The sequence below is a fragment of the Salvelinus fontinalis genome, chromosome 24, assembly GCF_029448725.1.
Source record: "Salvelinus fontinalis isolate EN_2023a chromosome 24, ASM2944872v1, whole genome shotgun sequence".
In the NCBI taxonomy this organism is placed as follows: Eukaryota; Metazoa; Chordata; class Actinopteri; order Salmoniformes; family Salmonidae; genus Salvelinus; species Salvelinus fontinalis.
In genome coordinates this window covers 45,096,617-45,116,845 of record NC_074688.1, presented here as the reverse complement: position 1 = coordinate 45,116,845, position 20,229 = coordinate 45,096,617, and the positions used below count along the sequence as shown (strand labels likewise).

Sequence of the window (20,229 nt, the reverse complement as noted above, 5' to 3'; positions counted from 1 at the left end):
CCTCCTCCTCCCCCTCTTTTACAGAACCCTCCTCCTCCTCCTTTACAGAACCCTCCTCCCCCTCCTTTACAGAACCCTCCTCCCCCTCCTTTACAGAACCCTCCTCATCCTCCTTTACAGAACCCTCCTCCCCCTCCTTTACAGAACCTACTCCTCGACCTCTTCAGAACCCACTCCTCATCCTCCCCACACCTTGTCCTCCCTACTCCTCAACCTCCCTTACAGAACCCACTCCTCGACCTCTTCAGAACCCACTCCTCATCCTCCCCACACCTCGTCCTCCCCAATCCTCATCCTCCCCCCTCATCCCCCTCCTTTACAGAACCCACTCCTCATCCTTCCCACCCTCCCCCCTCATCCCCCTCTTTTACAGAACCCTCCTCCTCCCCCTCCCCCTCCTCATCCTCTCTTACAGAACCCTCCCCCTCCCTTACAGAACCCTCCTCCTCCCCCTCCTTTACAGAACCCTCTTCATCCTCCTTTACAGAACCATTCTCATCCTCCTTTACAGAACCCTCCTCATCCTCCTTTACAGAACCCTCCTCCCCCTCCTTTACAGAACCCTCCTCCTCCTCCTTTACAGAACCCTCCTCCCCATCCTTTACAGAACCCTCCTCCCCCTCCTCCTCCTTTACAGAACCCTCCCCCTCCTCCCCCTCCTTTACAGAACCCTCCTCCCCCTCCTCCTCCTTTACAGAACCCTCCTCCCCCTCCTTTACAGAACCCTCCTCCTCCTCCCCCTCTTTTACAGAACCCTCCTCCTCCTCCTTTACAGAACCCTCCCCCCCTCCTTTACAGAACCCTCCTCCCCCTCCTTTACAGAACCCTCCTCCCCCTCCTTTACAGAACCCTCCTCCCCCTCCTTTACAGAACCCTCCCATCCTCCCCCTCCTTTACAGAACCCTCCCCCTCCTTTACAGAACCCTCCCCCTCCTTTACAGATCCCTCCTCCCCCTCCTTTACAGAACCCTCCCCCTCCTTTACAGAACCCTCCTCCCCCCCTTTACAGAACCCTCCCATCCTCCCCCTCCTTTACAGAACCCTCCCCCTCCTTTACAGAACCCTCCCCCTCCTTTACAGAACCCTCCTCCCCCTCCTTTACAGAACCCTCCCATCCTCCCCCTCCTTTACAGAACCCTCCTCCCCCTCCTTTACAGAACCCTCCCCTCTCCTTTACAGAACCCTCCTCATCCTCCCTTACAGAACCCTCCCCTCCTCCCCCTCCTTTACAGAACCCTCCTCATCCTCCTTTACAGAACCCTCCCCTCATCCTCCCCCTCCCTTACAGAACCCTCCCCCCTCCCCCCTCCTTTACAGAACCCTCCTCATCCTCCCTTACAGAACCCTCCCATCCTCCCCCTCCTTTACAGAACCCTCCTCCCCCTCCTTTACAGAACCTTCCCCCCTCCTTTACAGAACCCTCTTCATCCTCCCTTACAGAACCCTCCCCTCCTCCCCCTCCTTTACAGAACCCTCCTCATCCTCCTTTACAGAACCCTCCTCCTCATCCTCCCCCTCCTTTACAGAACCCTCCTCCCCCTCCTTTACAGAACCCTCCCCCCTCCTTTACAGAACCCTCCTCCTCATCCTCCCCCTCCCTTACAGAACCCTCCTCCTCCTCCCCCTCCCTTACAGAACCCTCCTCCTCCTCCCCCTCCCTTACAGAACCCTCCTCCTCATCCTCCCCCTCCCTTACAGAACCCTCCTCCTCCTCCCCCTCCTCCCAAATGAGTTCCCTGGAAGGAAGAGAGGTTTCTCTGTAAGTGTCAGCCTCCTAATCCACTTAGTGCTGCGTTTTACTGAGTTTTACTGCCTTGAACTGAGAACCACACTGACTAGCACGGACATGGTGTCTATTCTCTAACAAGCCTGCCTGGTTGGACAATGTAGGCCTTATTCCCTACATAGTGCCCTACTCTTGGCCAGATCTACAGAGCCCTATGTGGCAGCTGTGTGTGTGTATATGTGTGTCTCTGGTGGTGGGTGTTGGGCCAGTACCTCATAGGGTCGTGGGAGTGCATCTCTATGGGTCGAGGCGTGCCTCCTGGACCCCCTCTGGTCAGGGCATCAATGAACCCCCGCACCATCACACACCTCCGAGCTGTCCCAAACTCATCCAGGGTGTACCTGAGAGAGAGAGACAGAAAGAGAGAGAGAGACAAAGAGAGAGAGAGACAAAATGAGGGGGGTGGAGAGAGAGAGACAAAGAGAGAGAGAGACAAAGAGAGAGAGACAGACAGACAGAGAGAGAGAGGGGGGGTAGAGGGGAAGGGAGAGTGTGAGCGAGCGAGAGAGAGAGAGGGGAAGAGAGAGAATGCGAGAGAGACAAAGAGAGAGAATTTAAAATCATCGTGGAAGGTTACCAAGACATTTCTGATCCGAATAGGCCGTCCTGTTGGGGGAGGAAGCAGGGAGATGTGGGTCGGCAGCGCACTTCATTGCTGCCTGCCAGAAGACAAGGGACAGTGTCTGACAGACCAACCAACCCAAACATGTCTTAGTATTTTTTAATTATTGATTTTCTTATTGATTTCCATGTCTAACACACCCTTGATTATGGTGCTTACTGATTGGCCTATTTGTGATTATCTTGATGATTTTAAGGATGTTGTTATTGACATTATTAATGAATTATTACATTCCCAAAGTAAACTTTGGCAATATGTACATTGTTACATCATGCCAATAAAGCAATTGTAATTTAATTGAGAGAGAGAGACAGCAATATATATATATAGAGAGAGAGACAAACAGAGGTAGAAACAGAGCGACAGAGACAGAAATATATATATATATATATATATATATAGAGAGAGAGAGAGAGAGAGAGAGAGAGAGAGAGAGAGAGAGAGAGAGACAGAGAGAAAGAGAGAGAGAGAGGTAGAAACAGAGAGACAGAGGTAGAAACAGAGAGAGAGACAGAGAGAGGCACTTCCTAACCTCCTGCCCAATGTATGACCATATTAGAGAGACATATTTCCCTCAGATTACACAGATCCACAAAGAATTCGAAAACAAATCCAATTTTGATAAACTCCCATATCTACTGGGTGAAATTCCACAGTGTGACATCACAGCAGCAAGATTTGTGACCTGTTGCCACAAGAAAAGGGCAACCAGTGAAGAACAAACAGCATTGTAAATACAACCCATATTTATGCTTATTTATTTTAACTTGTGTGCTTTAACCATTTGTACATTGTTACAACACTGTATATATATAATATGACATTTGTAATGTCTTTATTGTTTTGAAACTTATGTATGTGTAAATGTTTACTGTTCATTTGTATTGTTTGTTTCACTTTTGTGTATTGTCTACCTCACTTGCTTTGGCAAATGAATTGAATTGAAATTGACAGAGGTAGAAAGAAAGAGACAGAGGTAGAAACAGAGAGAGAGAGACAGAGGTAGAAACAGAGAGAGAGAGGCAGAGGTAGAGACAGAGAGACAGAGGTAGAAACAGAGAGAGAGAGACAGAGGTAGAGACAGAGAGACGGAGGTAGAGACAGAGAGACAGAGGTAGAAACAGAGAGACGGAGGTAGAGACAGAGAGACAGAGACAGAGGTAGAAACAGAGAGACAGACAGAGGTAGAAACAGAGAGACAGAGACAGAGGTAGAGACAGAGAGAGAGAGACAGAGGTAGAGACAGAGAGACAGAGACAGAGGTAGAAACAGAGAGAGAGAGACAGAGGTAGAAACAGAGAGAGAGAGACAGAGGTAGAAACAGAGAGACAGAGACAGAGGTAGAGACAGAGAGACAGAGGTAGAAACAGAGAGACAGAGACAGAGGTAGAAACAGAGAGACAGAGGTAGAAACAGAGAGAGAGAGACAGAGGTAGAGGCAGAGAGACAGAGACAGAGGTAGAAACAGAGAGACAGAGACAGAGGTAGAAACAGAGAGACAGAGACAGAGGTAGAGGCAGAGAGACAGAGACAGAGGTAGAAACAGAGAGAGAGACAGAGGTAGAAACAGAGAGAGAGAGACAGAGGTAGAAACAGAGAGACAGAGGTAGAAACAGAGAGACAGAGACAGAGGTAGAAACAGAGAGACAGAGGTAGAAACAGAGAGACAGAGACAGAGGTAGAAACAGAGAGAGAGAGACAGAGGTAGAGGCAGAGAGACAGAGACAGAGGTAGAAACAGAGAGACAGAGACAGAGGTAGAGACAGAGAGACGGAGGTAGAAACAGAGAGACAGAGGTAGACAGAGAAAGACAGAGGTAGAGACAGAGACAGAGGTAGAAACAGAGAGACAGAGACAGAGGTAGAAACAGAGAGACGGAGGTAGAAACAGAGAGAGAGAGACAGAGGTAGAGACAGAGAGACAGAGACAGAGGTAGAAACAGAGAGAGAGAGACAGAGGTAGAAACAGAGAGACAGAGGTAGAAACAGAGAGAGAGAGACAGAGGTAGAGGCAGAGAGACAGAGACAGAGGTAGAAACAGAGAGACAGAGGTAGAAACAGAGAGAGAGAGACAGGGGTAGAGGCAGAGAGACAGAGACCGAGGTAGAAACAGAGAGAGAGAGACAGAGGTAGAGGCAGAGAGACAGAGACAGAGGTAGAAACAGAGAGACAGAGACAGAGGTAGAGACAGAGAGACAGAGGTAGAAACAGAGAGACAGAGGTAGAAACAGAGAGACAGAGACAGAGGTAGAGGCAGAGAGACAGAGGTAGAAACAGAGAGAGAGAGACAGAGGTAGAAACAGAGAGAGAGAGACAGAGGTAGAGGCAGAGAGACAGAGACGGAGGTAGAAACAGAGAGAGATAGACAGAGGTAGAAACAGAGAGACAGAGGTAGAAACAGAGAGACAGAGGTAGAGGTAGAAACAGAGAGAGAGACAGAGGTAGAGACAGAGAGACAGAGGTAGAAACAGAGAGACAGAGACAGAGGTAGAGACAGAGAGACAGAGACAGAGGTAGAAACAGAGAGACAGAGGTAGAAACAGAGAGACAGAGACAGAGGTAGAAACAGAGAGACAGAGGTAGAAACAGAGAGACAGAGGTAGAAACAGAGAGAGCGAGACAGAGGTACAGACAGAGAGAGAGAGACAGAGGTAGAAACAGAGAGAGAGAGACAGAGGTAGAGGCAGAGAGACAGAGACAGAGGTAGAAACAGAGAGACAGAGGTAGAAACAGAGAGAGAGAGACAGAGGTAGAGACAGAGAGACGGAGGTAGAAACAGAGAGACAGAGACAGAGGTAGAGACAGAGAGACGGAGGTAGAAACAGAGAGACAGAGACAGAGGTAGAAACAGAGAGACAGAGACAGAGGTAGAGACAGAGAGACAGAGACAGAGGTAGAGACAGAGAGACAGAGACAGAGGTAGAAACAGAGAGACAGAGACAGAGGTAGAAACAGAGAGACAGAGACAGAGGTAGAGACAGAGAGACAGAGGTAGAAACAGAGAGACATAGACAGAGGTAGAGACAGAGAGACGGAGGTAGAGACAGAGAGACAGAGGTAGAAACAGAGAGAGAGAGACAGAGGTAGAGACAGAGAGACAGAGACAGAGGTAGAGACAGAGACAGAGGTAGAAACAGAGAGACAGAGACAGAGGTAGAAACAGAGAGACAGAGGTAGAAACAGAGAGACAGAGGTAGAGACAGAGAGACAGAGACAGAGGTAGAGACAGAGGTAGAGACAGAGAGAGACACACGGGACAAACACCTGCCTGCAGGTGACAGCATTCCCTCCCTCATATGCCCCCCGAGGCACAACTACGACAACATAACCAACAAAAACGGGTCACAACTCCTGCAGCTCTGTTGCATGCTGGGTATGTACATAGTCAATGTTAGGCTTCGAGGGGACTCCTATGGTAGGTTCACCTATAGCTCATCTCTTGGCAGTAGTACTGTAGACTACTTTATCACTGACCTCAACCCAGAGTCTCTCAGAGCGTTCACAGTCAGCCCACTGACACCCCTATCAGATCACAGTCTACTTGAACAGAGCAATACTCAATCATGAGGCATCAAAGCCAAAGGAACTGAATAATATTAAGAAATGCTATAGATGGAAGGAAAGTAGTGTGGAAACCTACCAAAAAACAATTAGGCAACAACGAATTCAATCCCTTTTAAACAACTTCCTGGACAAAATGTTCCACTGTAATAGTGAAGGTGTAAACTTGGCAGTAGAAAACCTTAACAGTATATTTGACCTCTCAGCTTCCCTATCAAATCTAAAAATCTCAAACAGAAAACTGGAGAAAATGGCATCTCTGGCATCTTCCCCAATATTTGGAACCAAGGACAGATCACCCGAATCCACAAAAGTGGATACAAATTTGACCCCAATAACTACCGTGGGATACGTGTCAACAGCAACCTTGGGAAAATCCTCTGCATTATCATTAACAGCAGACTCGTACATTTCCTCAGCGAAAATAATGTACTGAGCAAATGTCAAATTGGGATTTTACCAAATTACCGTACAACAGACCACGTATTCACCCTGCACACCCTAATTGACAAACAAACCGAAACAAAGGCAAAGTCTTCTCATGCTTTGTTGACTTCAAAAAAGCTTTTGACTCAATTTGGCATGAGGGTCTGCTATACAAATGAATGGAAAGTGGTGTTGGGGGTAAAACATACGACATTATAAAATCCATGTACACAAACAACAAGTGTGCAGTTAAAATTGGCAGAAAACACACATTTCTTCACACAGGACCGTGTGGTGAGACAGGGATGCAGCCCCACCCTCTTCAACATATATATCAACGAATTGGCGAGGGCACTAGGGCAGTCTGCAGCACCCGGCCTCACCCTACTAGAACAGTCTGCAGCACCCGGCCTCACCCTACTAGAACAGTCTGCAGCACCCGGCTTCACCCTACTAGAACAGTCTGCAGCACCCGGCTTCACCCTACTAGAACAGTCTGCAGCACCCGGCCTCACCCTACTAGAACAGTCTGCAGCACCCGGCTTCACCCTACTAGAACAGTCTGCAGCACCCGGCCTCACCCTACTAGAATCTGAAGTCAAATGTCTACTGTTTGCTGATGATCTGGTGCATCTGTCCCCAACCAAGGAGGGCCTACAGCAGCACCTAGATCTTCTGCACAGATTCTGTCAGACCTGGGCCCTGACAGACCTGGGCCCTGTCAGACCTGGGCCCTGACAGACCTGGGCACTGACAGACCTGGGCCCTGACAGACCTGGGCCCTGACAGACCTGGGCACTGACAGACCTGGGCCCTGACAGACCTGGGCACTGACAGACCTGGGCCCTGACAGACCTGGGCCCTGACAGACCTGGGCCCTGACAGACCTGGGCCCTGACAGACCTGGACCCTGACAGACCTGGACCCTGTCAGACCTGGGCCCTGACAGACCTGGGCCCTGACAGACCTGGGCCCTGTCAGACCTGGGCCCTGTCAGACCTGGGCCCTGACAGACCTGGACCCTGTCAGACCTGGACCCTGTCAGACCTGGGCCCTGTCAGACCTGGGCCCTGACAGACCTGGGCCCTGTCAGACCTGGGCCCTGTCAGACCTGGGCCCTGTCAGACCTGGGCCCTGTCAGTAAATCTCGGTAAGACCAAAATAACGGTGTTCCAAAAAAGGTCCAGTTGCCAGGACAACAAATACAAATTAAATCTAGACACTGTTGCCTTACAGCACACAAAAAAACGATATATACCTCGGGCTAAACATCAGCGCCACAGGTAACTTCCACAAAGCTGTGAAATATCTGAGAGACAAGGCAAGAAGGGCCTTCTATGCCATCAACAGAAACATAAAATTTGACATACCAATTAGGATCTACATTACTGTTATATATTACTGCTGCTATATTACTGTTATATATTACTGGTATATATTACTGTTACATACCCTCATACCACCCTAATGGAGTCTGTTTCTGACCGTTTGAGCAGACACATGCACATTTGTGGCCTGCTGGAGGTCATTTTGCAGGGCTCTGGCAGTGCACCTCCTTGCACAAAGGCGGAGGTAGCGGTCCTGCTGCTGGGTTGTTGCCCTCCTACGGCCTCCTCCACGTCTCCTGATGTACTGGCCTGTCTCCTGGTAGCGCCTCCATGCTCTGGACACTACGCTGACAGACACAGCAAACCTTCTTGCCACAGCTCGCATTGATGTACCATCCTGGATGAGCTGCACTACCTGAGCCACTTGTGTGGGTTGTAGACTCCGTCTCATGCTACCACTAGAGTGAGAGCACCGCCAGCATTCAAAAGTGACCAAAACATCAGCCAGGACGCATAGGAACTGAGAAGTGGTCTGTGGTCATCACCTGCAGAACCACTCCTTTATTGGGGGTGTCTTGCTAATTGCCTATAATTTCCACCTTTTGTCTATTCCATTTGCACAACAGCATGTGAAATGTATTGTCAATCAGTGTTGCTTCTTAAGTGGACAGTTTGATTTCACAGAAGTGTGATTGACTTGGAGTTACATTGTGTTGTTTAAGTGTTCCCTTTATTTTTTTGAGCAGTGTATAATATCACACAGTTGATATTAGAGAAGGGGAGGGGGGGGGATATCAGTCTTTCATTGTATTTGAGCAGTGTATTACTTTTGCTATATTACTGCTGCTATATTACTGTTATATATTACTGTTATATATATTACTGTTGCTATACGACTGTTACTATAGTAGTGTTACTATAGTAGTGTTATATATAACTGTTACTATAGTAGTGTTATATATTACCGTTACTATATTACTGTTACTATAGTACTGTTACATATTACTGTTACTATAGTAGTGTTATATATTACTGTTACTATAGTAGTGTTATATATTACTGTTACTATAGTAGTGTTATATATTACTGTTACTATAGTAGTGTTATATATTACTGTTACTATAGTAGTGTTATATATTACTGTTACTATAGTAGTGTTATATATTACTGTTACTATAGTAGTGTTATATATTACTGTTACTAAAGTAGTGTTATATATTACTGTTACTATAGTACTGTTACTATATTACTGTTATATATTACTGTTACTATAGTACTGTTATATATTACTGTTACTATAGTACTGTTATATATTACTGTTACTATAGTACTGTTATATATTACTGTTACTATAGTAGTGTTATATATTACTGTTACTATAGTACTGTTATATATTACTGTTACTATAGTACTGTTATATATTACTGTTACTATAGTACTGTTATATATTACTGTTACTATAGTAGTGTTATATATTACTGTTACTATAGTACTGTTATATATTACTGTTACTATAGTACTGTTATATATTACTGTTACTATAGTAGTGTTATATATTACTGTTACTATATTACTGTTACTATAGTAGTGTTATATATTACTGTTACTATAGTACTGCTACTATATTACTGTTACTATAGTACTGTTATATATTACTGTTACTATAGTAGTGTTATATATTACTGTTACTATAGTACTGCTACTATATTACTGTTACTATAGTACCGTTATATATTACTGTTACTATAGTAGTGTTATATATTACTGTTACTATAGTACTGTTATATATTACTGTTACTATAGTAGTGTTATATATTACTGTTACTATAGTAGTGTTAAATATTACTGTTACTATAGTAGTGTTATATATTACTGTTACTATAGTAGTGTTATATATTACTGTTACTATAGTAGTGTTATATATTACTGTTACTATAGTAGTGTTATATATTACTGTTATATATTACTGTTACTATAGTAGTGTTATATATTACTGTTACTATAGTAGTGTTATATATTACTGCTACTATAGTACTGTTACTATAGTAGTGTTATATATTACTGTTATATATTACTGTTACTATAGTAGTGTTATATATTACTGTTACTATAGTAGTGTTATATATTACTGTTACTATAGTAGTGTTATATATTACTGTTACTATAGTAGTGTTATATATTACTGTTACTATAGTAGTGTTATATATTACTGTTACTATAGTAGTGTTATATATTACTGTTACTATAGTAGTGTTATATATTACTGTTACTATAGTAGTGTTATATATTACTGTTACTATAGTAGTGTTATATATTACTGTTACTATAGTAGTGTTATATATTACTGTTATATATTACTGTTACTATAGTACTGTTATATATTACTGTTACTATAGTACTGTTATATATTACTGTTACTATAGTAGTGTTATATATTACTGTTACTATATTACTGTTACTATAGTAGTGTTATATATTACTGTTACTATAGTACTGCTACTATATTACTGTTACTATAGTACTGTTATATATTACTGTTACTATAGTAGTGTTATATATTACTGTTACTATAGTACTGCTACTATATTACTGTTACTATAGTACCGTTATATATTACTGTTACTATAGTAGTGTTATATATTACTGTTACTATAGTACTGTTATATATTACTGTTACTATAGTAGTGTTATATATTACTGTTACTATAGTAGTGTTAAATATTACTGTTACTATAGTAGTGTTATATATTACTGTTACTATAGTAGTGTTATATATTACTGTTACTATAGTAGTGTTATATATTACTGTTACTATAGTAGTGTTATATATTACTGTTATATATTACTGTTACTATAGTAGTGTTATATATTACTGTTACTATAGTAGTGTTATATATTACTGCTACTATAGTACTGTTACTATAGTAGTGTTATATATTACTGTTATATATTACTGTTACTATAGTAGTGTTATATATTACTGTTACTATAGTAGTGTTATATATTACTGTTACTATAGTAGTGTTATATATTACTGTTACTATAGTAGTGTTATATATTACTGTTACTATAGTAGTGTTATATATTACTGTTACTATAGTAGTGTTATATATTACTGTTACTATAGTAGTGTTATATATTACTGTTACTATAGTAGTGTTATATATTACTGTTACTATAGTAGTGTTATATATTACTGTTACTATAGTAGTGTTATATATTACTGTTATATATTACTGTTACTATAGTAGTGTTATATATTACTGCTACTATAGTACTGTTACTATAGTAGTGTTATATATTACTGTTATATATTACTGTTACTATAGTAGTGTTATATATTACTGTTACTATAGTACTGTTATATATTACTGTTACTATAGTACTGTTATATATTACTGTTACTATAGTACTGTTATATATTACTGTTACTATAGTAGTGTTATATATTACTGTTACTATAGTACTGTTATATATTACTGTTACTATAGTAGTGTTATATATTACTATTACTATAGTACTGCTACTATAGTAGTGTTATATATTACTGTTACTATAGTACTGTTACTATAGTACAGTTACTATAGTAGTGTTATATATTACTGCTACTATAGTACTGTTACTATAGTAGTGTTATATATTACTGTTACTATAGTAGTGTTATATGTTACTGTTATATATTACTGTTACTATAGTAGTGTTATATATTACTGCTACTATAGTACTGTTACTATAGTAGTGTTATATATTACTGTTATATATTACTGTTACTATAGTAGTGTTATATATTACTGTTACTATAGTACTGTTATATATTACTGTTACAATAGTACTGTTATATATTACTGTTACTATAGTACTGTTATATATTACTGTTACTATAGTAGTGTTATATATTACTGTTACTATAGTACTGTTATATATTACTGTTACTATAGTAGTGTTATATATTACTGTTACTATAGTACTGCTACTATAGTAGTGTTATATATTACTGTTACTATAGTACTGTTACTATAGTACAGTTACTATAGTAGTGTTATATATTACTGCTACTATAGTACTGTTACTATAGTAGTGTTATATATTACTGTTATATATTACTGCTACTATAGTAGTGTTACTATGGTAGTGGTATATATTACTGTTACTATATTACTGTTACTATAGTAGTGTTATATATTACTGTTACTATAGTAGTGTTATATATTACTGTTACTAAAGTAGTGTTATATATTACTGTTACTATAGTACTGTTACTATATTACTGTTATATATTACTGTTACTATAGTACTGTTATATATTACTGTTACTATAGTACTGTTATATATTACTGTTACTATAGTACTGTTATATATTACTGTTACTATAGTAGTGTTATATATTACTGTTACTATAGTACTGTTATATATTACTGTTACTATAGTAGTGTTATATATTACTGTTATATATTACTGTTACTATAGTAGTGTTATATATTACTGTTACTATAGTAGTGTTATATATTACTGCTACTATAGTACTGTTACTATAGTAGTGTTATATATTACTGTTATATATTACTGTTACTATAGTAGTGTTATATATTACTGTTACTATAGTAGTGTTATATATTACTGTTACTATAGTAGTGTTATATATTACTGTTACTAGAGTAGTGTTATATATTACTGTTACTATAGTAGTGTTATATATTACTGTTACTATAGTAGTGTTATATATTACTGTTACTATAGTAGTGTTATATATTACTGTTACTATAGTAGTGTTATATATTACTGTTACTATAGTAGTGTTATATATTACTGTTACTATAGTAGTGTTATATATTACTGTTATATATTACTGTTACTATAGTAGTGTTATATATTACTGCTACTATAGTACTGTTACTATAGTAGTGTTATATATTACTGTTATATATTACTGTTACTATAGTAGTGTTATATATTACTGTTACTATAGTAGTGTTATATATTACTGTTACTATAGTAGTGTTATATATTACTGTTACTATAGTAGTGTTATATATTACTGTTATATATTACTGTTACTATAGTAGTGTTATATATTACTGTTACTATAGTAGTGTTATATATTACTGCTACTATAGTACTGTTACTATAGTAGTGTTATATATTACTGTTATATATTACTGTTACTATAGTAGTGTTATATATTACTGTTACTATAGTAGTGTTATATATTACTGTTACTATAGTAGTGTTATATATTACTGTTACTATAGTAGTGTTATATATTACTGTTACTATAGTAGTGTTATATATTACTGTTACTATAGTAGTGTTATATATTACTGTTACTATAGTAGTGTTATATATTACTGTTACTATAGTAGTGTTATATATTACTGTTACTATAGTAGTGTTATATATTACTGTTACTATAGTAGTGTTATATATTACTGTTATATATTACTGTTACTATAGTAGTGTTATATATTACTGCTACTATAGTACTGTTACTATAGTAGTGTTATATATTACTGTTATATATTACTGTTACTATAGTAGTGTTATATATTACTGTTACTATAGTACTGTTATATATTACTGTTACTATAGTACTGTTATATATTACTGTTACTATAGTACTGTTATATATTACTGTTACTATAGTAGTGTTATATATTACTGTTACTATAGTACTGTTATATATTACTGTTACTATAGTAGTGTTATATATTACTATTACTATAGTACTGCTACTATAGTAGTGTTATATATTACTGTTACTATAGTACTGTTACTATAGTACAGTTACTATAGTAGTGTTATATATTACTGCTACTATAGTACTGTTACTATAGTAGTGTTATATATTACTGTTACTATAGTAGTGTTATATGTTACTGTTATATATTACTGTTACTATAGTAGTGTTATATATTACTGCTACTATAGTACTGTTACTATAGTAGTGTTATATATTACTGTTATATATTACTGCTACTATAGTAGTGTTACTATGCTGGTGTTATATATTACTGTTACTATATTACTGTTACTATAGTAGTGTTATATATTACTGTTACTATAGTAGTGTTATATATTACTGTTACTAAAGTAGTGTTATATATTACTGTTACTATAGTACTGTTACTATATTACTGTTATATATTACTGTTACTATAGTACTGTTATATATTACTGTTACTATAGTACTGTTATATATTACTGTTACTATAGTACTGTTATATATTACTGTTACTATAGTAGTGTTATATTTTACTGTTACTATAGTACTGTTATATATTACTGTTACTATAGTACTGTTATATATTACTGTTACTATAGTACTGTTATATATTACTGTTACTATAGTAGTGTTATATATTACTGTTACTATAGTACTGTTATATATTACTGTTACTATAGTACTGTTATATATTACTGTTACTATAGTAGCGTTATATATTACTGTTACTATATTACTGTTACTATAGTAGTGTTATATATTACTGTTACTATAGTACTGCTACTATATTACTGTTACTATAGTACTGTTATATATTACTGTTACTATAGTAGTGTTATATATTACTGTTACTATAGTACTGCTACTATATTACTGTTACTATAGTACCGTTATATATTACTGTTACTATAGTAGTGTTATATATTACTGTTACTATAGTACTGTTATATATTACTGTTACTATAGTAGTGTTATATATTACTGTTACTATAGTAGTGTTAAATATTACTGTTACTATAGTAGTGTTATATATTACTGTTACTATAGTAGTGTTATATATTACTGTTACTATAGTAGTGTTATATATTACTGTTACTATAGTAGTGTTATATATTACTGTTATATATTACTGTTACTATAGTAGTGTTATATATTACTGTTACTATAGTAGTGTTATATATTACTGCTACTATAGTACTGTTACTATAGTAGTGTTATATATTACTGTTATATATTACTGTTACTATAGTAGTGTTATATATTACTGTTACTATAGTAGTGTTATATATTACTGTTACTATAGTAGTGTTATATATTACTGTTACTATAGTAGTGTTATATATTACTGTTACTATAGTAGTGTTATATATTACTGTTACTATAGTAGTGTTATATATTACTGTTACTATAGTAGTGTTATATATTACTGTTACTATAGTAGTGTTATATATTACTGTTACTATAGTAGTGTTATATATTACTGTTACTATAGTAGTGTTATATATTACTGTTACTATAGTAGTGTTATATATTACTGTTATATATTACTGTTACTATAGTAGTGTTATATATTACTGCTACTATAGTACTGTTACTATAGTAGTGTTATATATTACTGTTATATATTACTGTTACTATAGTAGTGTTATATATTACTGTTACTATAGTAGTGTTATATATTACTGTTACTATAGTACTGTTATATATTACTGTTACTATAGTACTGTTATATATTACTGTTACTATAGTAGTGTTATATATTACTGTTACTATAGTACTGTTATATATTACTGTTACTATAGTAGTGTTATATATTACTGTTACTATAGTACTGCTACTATAGTAGTGTTATATATTACTGTTACTATAGTACTGTTACTATAGTACAGTTACTATAGTAGTGTTATATATTACTGCTACTATAGTACTGTTACTATAGTAGTGTTATATATTACTGTTACTATAGTAGTGTTATATGTTACTGTTATATATTACTGTTACTATAGTAGTGTTATATATTACTGCTACTATAGTACTGTTACTATAGTAGTGTTATATATTACTGTTATATATTACTGTTACTATAGTAGTGTTATATATTACTGTTACTATAGTACTGTTATATATTACTGTTACTATAGTACTGTTATATATTACTGTTACTATAGTACTGTTATATATTACTGTTACTATAGTAGTGTTATATATTACTGTTACTATAGTACTGTTATATATTACTGTTACTATAGTAGTGTTATATATTACTGTTACTATAGTACTGCTACTATAGTAGTGTTATATATTACTGTTACTATAGTACTGTTACTATAGTACAGTTACTATAGTAGTGTTATACATTACTGCTACTATAGTACTGTTACTATAGTAGTGTTATATATTACTGTTATATATTACTGCTACTATAGTAGTGTTACTATGGTAGTGTTATATATTACTGTTACTATATTACTGTTACTATAGTAGTGTTATATATTACTGTTACTATAGTACTGTTACTATATTACTGTTACTATAGTAGTGTTATATATTACTGTTACTATAGTAGTGTTATATATTACTGTTACTATAGTAGTGTTATATATTACTGTTACTATAGTAGTGTTATATATTACTGTTACTATAGTACTGTTACTATATTACTGTTACTATAGTACTGTTACTATAGCACTGTTACTATATTACTGTTACTATAGTAGTGTTATATATTACTGTTACTATAGTACTGTTACTATAGCACTGTTACTATAGTACTGTTACTATAGTACTGTTACTATAGTAGTGTTACTATAGCACTGTTACTATAGTAGTGTTATATAGTACTGTTACTATAGTACTGTTACTATAGCACTGTTACTATAGTACTGTTACTATAGTACTGTTACTATAGTAGTGTTACTATAGCACTGTTACTATATTACTGTTACTATAGTAGTGTTATATATTACTGTTACTATAGTACTGTTACTATAGCACTGTTACTATATTACTGTTACTATAGTAGTGTTATATATTACTGTTACTATAGTAGTGTTATATATTACTGTTACTATAGTAGTGTTATATATTACTGTTACTATAGTAGTGTTATATATTACTGTTACTATAGTACTGTTATATATTACTGTTACTATAGTACTGTTATATATTACTGTTACTATAGTAGTGTTATATATTACTGTTACTATAGTACTGTTATATATTACTGTTACTATAGTAGTGTTATATATTACTGTTACTATGGTAGTGTTATATATTACTGTTACTATAGTAGTGTTATATGTTACTGTTATATATTACTGTTACTATAGTAGTGTTATATATTACTGCTACTATAGTACTGTTACTATAGTAGTGTTATATATTACTGTTATATATTACTGTTACTATAGTAGTGTTATATATTACTGTTACTATAGTACTGTTATATATTACTGTTACTATAGTACTGTTATATATTACTGTTACTATAGTACTGTTATATATTACTGTTACTATAGTACCGCTGCTCTGTGTTGCTATGTGCCAACCAGGGGAATAGGGATGAGAGACAGACAAAACACAACACACCTGTGAGAAGACCACAAGACAGTGTGTGTGTGTGTGTGTGTGTGTGTGTGTGTGTGTGTGTGTGTGTGTGTGTGTGTGTGTGTGTGTGTGTGTGTGTGTGTGTGTGTGTGTGTGTGTGCACGTGTGTGTGTGTGTGTGCACGTGTGTGTGTGCGTGTGCACGTGTGTGTGTGTGTGTGCACGTGCGTGTGTGCGTGCGTGCGTGTGTGCGTGTGCGTGTGTGTGTGTGTGTGTGTGTGTGTGTGTGTTTTGGAGCTGGAGGTCAAGGTAGACCGACAGACAACACTGGCCATGTGTCTGTCTAAGAGGAGGTGTGTTAATGTTATGGCTTGTTAGGGGGGGAAGACAACCATGTCAGACTAAACAGTAGCTAAACATTGTTGCTGCCAGTCAGGGAGGGGGACAGGAGGGGGTGTATAACAGGAACACCAGTCCCCCACCCCCACATCCCCTGGCCTTGGCTGAGGAACGTGGGAGAGACAGAGAGAGGGAAGGAGGGACACAAAGGGAGGACAGAGGATAAGGAGAGGCAGGGATAAACAGAAGGGAGTGAAGGCAGGAAGGACAGAGGATAAGGAGAGGCAGGGATAAACAGAAGGGAGTGAAGGCAGGAAGGACAGAGGATAAGGAGAGGCAGGGATAAACAGAAGGGAGTGAAGGCAGTAAGGACAGAGGATACAGAGAGGCAGGGATAAACAGAAGGGAGTGAAGGCAGTAAGGACAGAGGATAAGGAGAGGCAGGGATAAACAGAAGGGAGTGAAGGCAGGAAGGACAGAGGATAAGGAGAGGCAGGGATAAACAGAAGGGAGTGAAGGCAGGAAGGACAGAGGATAAGGAGAGGAAGGGATAAACAGAAGGGAGTGAAGGCAGGAAGGACAGAGGATAAGGAGAGGCAGGGATAAACAGAAGGGAGTGAAGGCAGTAAGGACAGAGGATAAGGAGAGGCAGGGATAAACAGAAGGGAGTGAAGGCAGGAAGGACAGAGGATAAGGAGAGGCAGGGATAAACAGAAGGGAGTGAAGGCAGGAAGGACAGAGGATAAGGAGAGGAAGGGATAAACAGAAGGGAGTGAAGGCAGGAAGGACAGAGGATAAGGAGAGGCAGGGATAAACAGAAGGGAGTGAGGGAGTGAAGGCAGGAAGGACAGAGGATAAGGAGAGGCAGGGATAAACAGAAGGAAGTGAAGGCAGGAAGGACAGAGGATAAGGAGAGGCCGGGATAAACAGAAGGGAGTGAAGGCAGGAAGGACAGAGGATACAGAGAGGCAGGGATAAACAGAAGGGAGTGAAGGCAGGAAGGACAGAGGATAAGGAGAGGCCGGGATAAACAGAAGGGAGTGAAGGCAGGAAGGACAGAGGATACAGAGAGGCAGGGATAAACAGAAGGGAGTGAAGGCAGGAAGGACAGAGGATAAGGAGAGGCAGGGATAAACAGAAGGGAGTGAAGGCAGGAAGGACAGAGGATAAGGAGAGGCAGGGATAAACAGAAGGGAGTGAAGGCAGGAAGGACAGAGGATAAGGAGAGGCTGGGATAAACAGAAGGGAGTGAAGGCAGGAAGGACAGAGGATACAGAGAGGCAGGAATAAACAGAAGGGAGTGAAGGCAGGAAGGACAGAGGATAAGGAGAGGAAGGGAGGCGTGACCGTCAGTTAGAAAACATGTTATAACAATGTATATAAACAAAGGATATATGCATGTCTACGGTTGGACCAGGAGGCTAGCATGAGTCAGGAACCCCTGGTGTAACAGTCAGACTAACCTCTCTGCTGTAATGATTATCTCTGGTGTACTGTTAACAGTCAGACTAACCCCTCTCTGTTGTAATGATTATCTCTGGTGTACTGTTACCAGTCAGACTAACCCCTCTCTGTTGTAATGATTATCTCTGGTGTACTGTTAACAGTCAGACTAACCTCTCTGTTGTAATGATTATCTCTGGTGTACTGTTAACAGTCAGACTAACCTCTCTGTTGTAATGATTATCTCTGGTGTACTGTTAACAGTCAGACTAACCTCTCTGTTGTAATGATTATCTCTGGTGTACTGTTAACAGTCAGACTAACCCCTCTCTGTTGTAATGATTATCTCTGGTGTACTGTTAACAGTCAGACTAACCTCTCTGTAGTAATGATTATCTCTGGTGTACTGTTAACAGTCAGACTAACCTCTCTGCTGTAATGATTATCTCTGGTGTACTGTTAACAGTCAGACTAACCCCTCTCTGTTATAATGATTATCTCTGGTTTACTGTAAACAGTCAGACTAACCTCTCTGTTGTAATGATTATCTCTGGTGTACTGTTAACAGTCAGACTAACCTCTCTGTTGTAATGATTATCTCTGGTGTACTGTTAACAGTCAGACTAACCCCTCTGTTGTAATGATTATCTCTGGTTTACTCTGAGAAGCTGAACAGCATACATACAGGACCATTATGGGAGAAGTGTGCCCCCATGTGGACCTGACAGAGAACTGCATCTTAGGTTGTTACGAATACACTGATATAAGTGGACTTAACGTGGCATTTCGTCAATAAGCTGGTGGTGATGGTGAGTTGTGGCAGAGAGGAAGAGGCGAGGAGAGGTTTTACCCCCCCCCCCCCCCCCCAGTGTGAATCTATAATTTAGCCCAAACAACTCCCTCTTTCCCTACTGTATTTATTTATTTATTTTGCACCCCATTATTTCTCTCTCTACTTTGCACATTCTTCCACTGCAAATCTACCATTCCAGTGTTTTTTTTAGTTTTTATTTGACTTGCTGTGTTGTACTCACTTCGCCTCCATGGCCTTTTTATATTTTTATTTATTTATACATATATCTGTTTGCCTTCACCTCCCTTATCTCACCTCACTTGCTCACATTGTATATAGACTTATTTTTTTCCACTGTATTATTGACTATATGTTGGTTTTTACTCCATGTGTAACTATGTGTTGTTGTATGTGTCGAACTGCTTTGCTTTATCTTGGCCAGGTCGCAATTGTAAATGAGAACGTGTTCTCAACTAGCTTACCTGGTTAAATAAAGGTGAAATAAAAAAAATAAAATAAAAAACATGGCCTTTTTCTTTCCTTCACCTCCCTTATCTCACCTCACATTGTATATAGACTTATTTTCTTACTGTATTATTGACTGTATGTTTGTTTATTCCATGTGTAACTCTGTGTTGTTGTCTGTGTCAAACTGCTTTGCTTTATCT

The 20,229-nt window shown here is 37.8% G+C and overlaps 1 protein-coding gene across 2 annotated transcripts in view; it reads right to left on the bottom strand.

Moving 5' to 3' along the window:
* Window positions 1-20,229, bottom strand: part of cog6 (component of oligomeric golgi complex 6) — a 121,677-nt gene that overhangs the window by 30,127 nt on the left and 71,321 nt on the right. For both annotated transcript variants that reach the window (XM_055880786.1, XM_055880787.1), the window contains exon 8: window positions 1,999-2,127. In XM_055880786.1, the coding sequence (XP_055736761.1) occupies window positions 1,999-2,127 (129 nt within the window). The remainder of the gene's footprint in view (window positions 1-1,998; window positions 2,128-20,229) is intronic.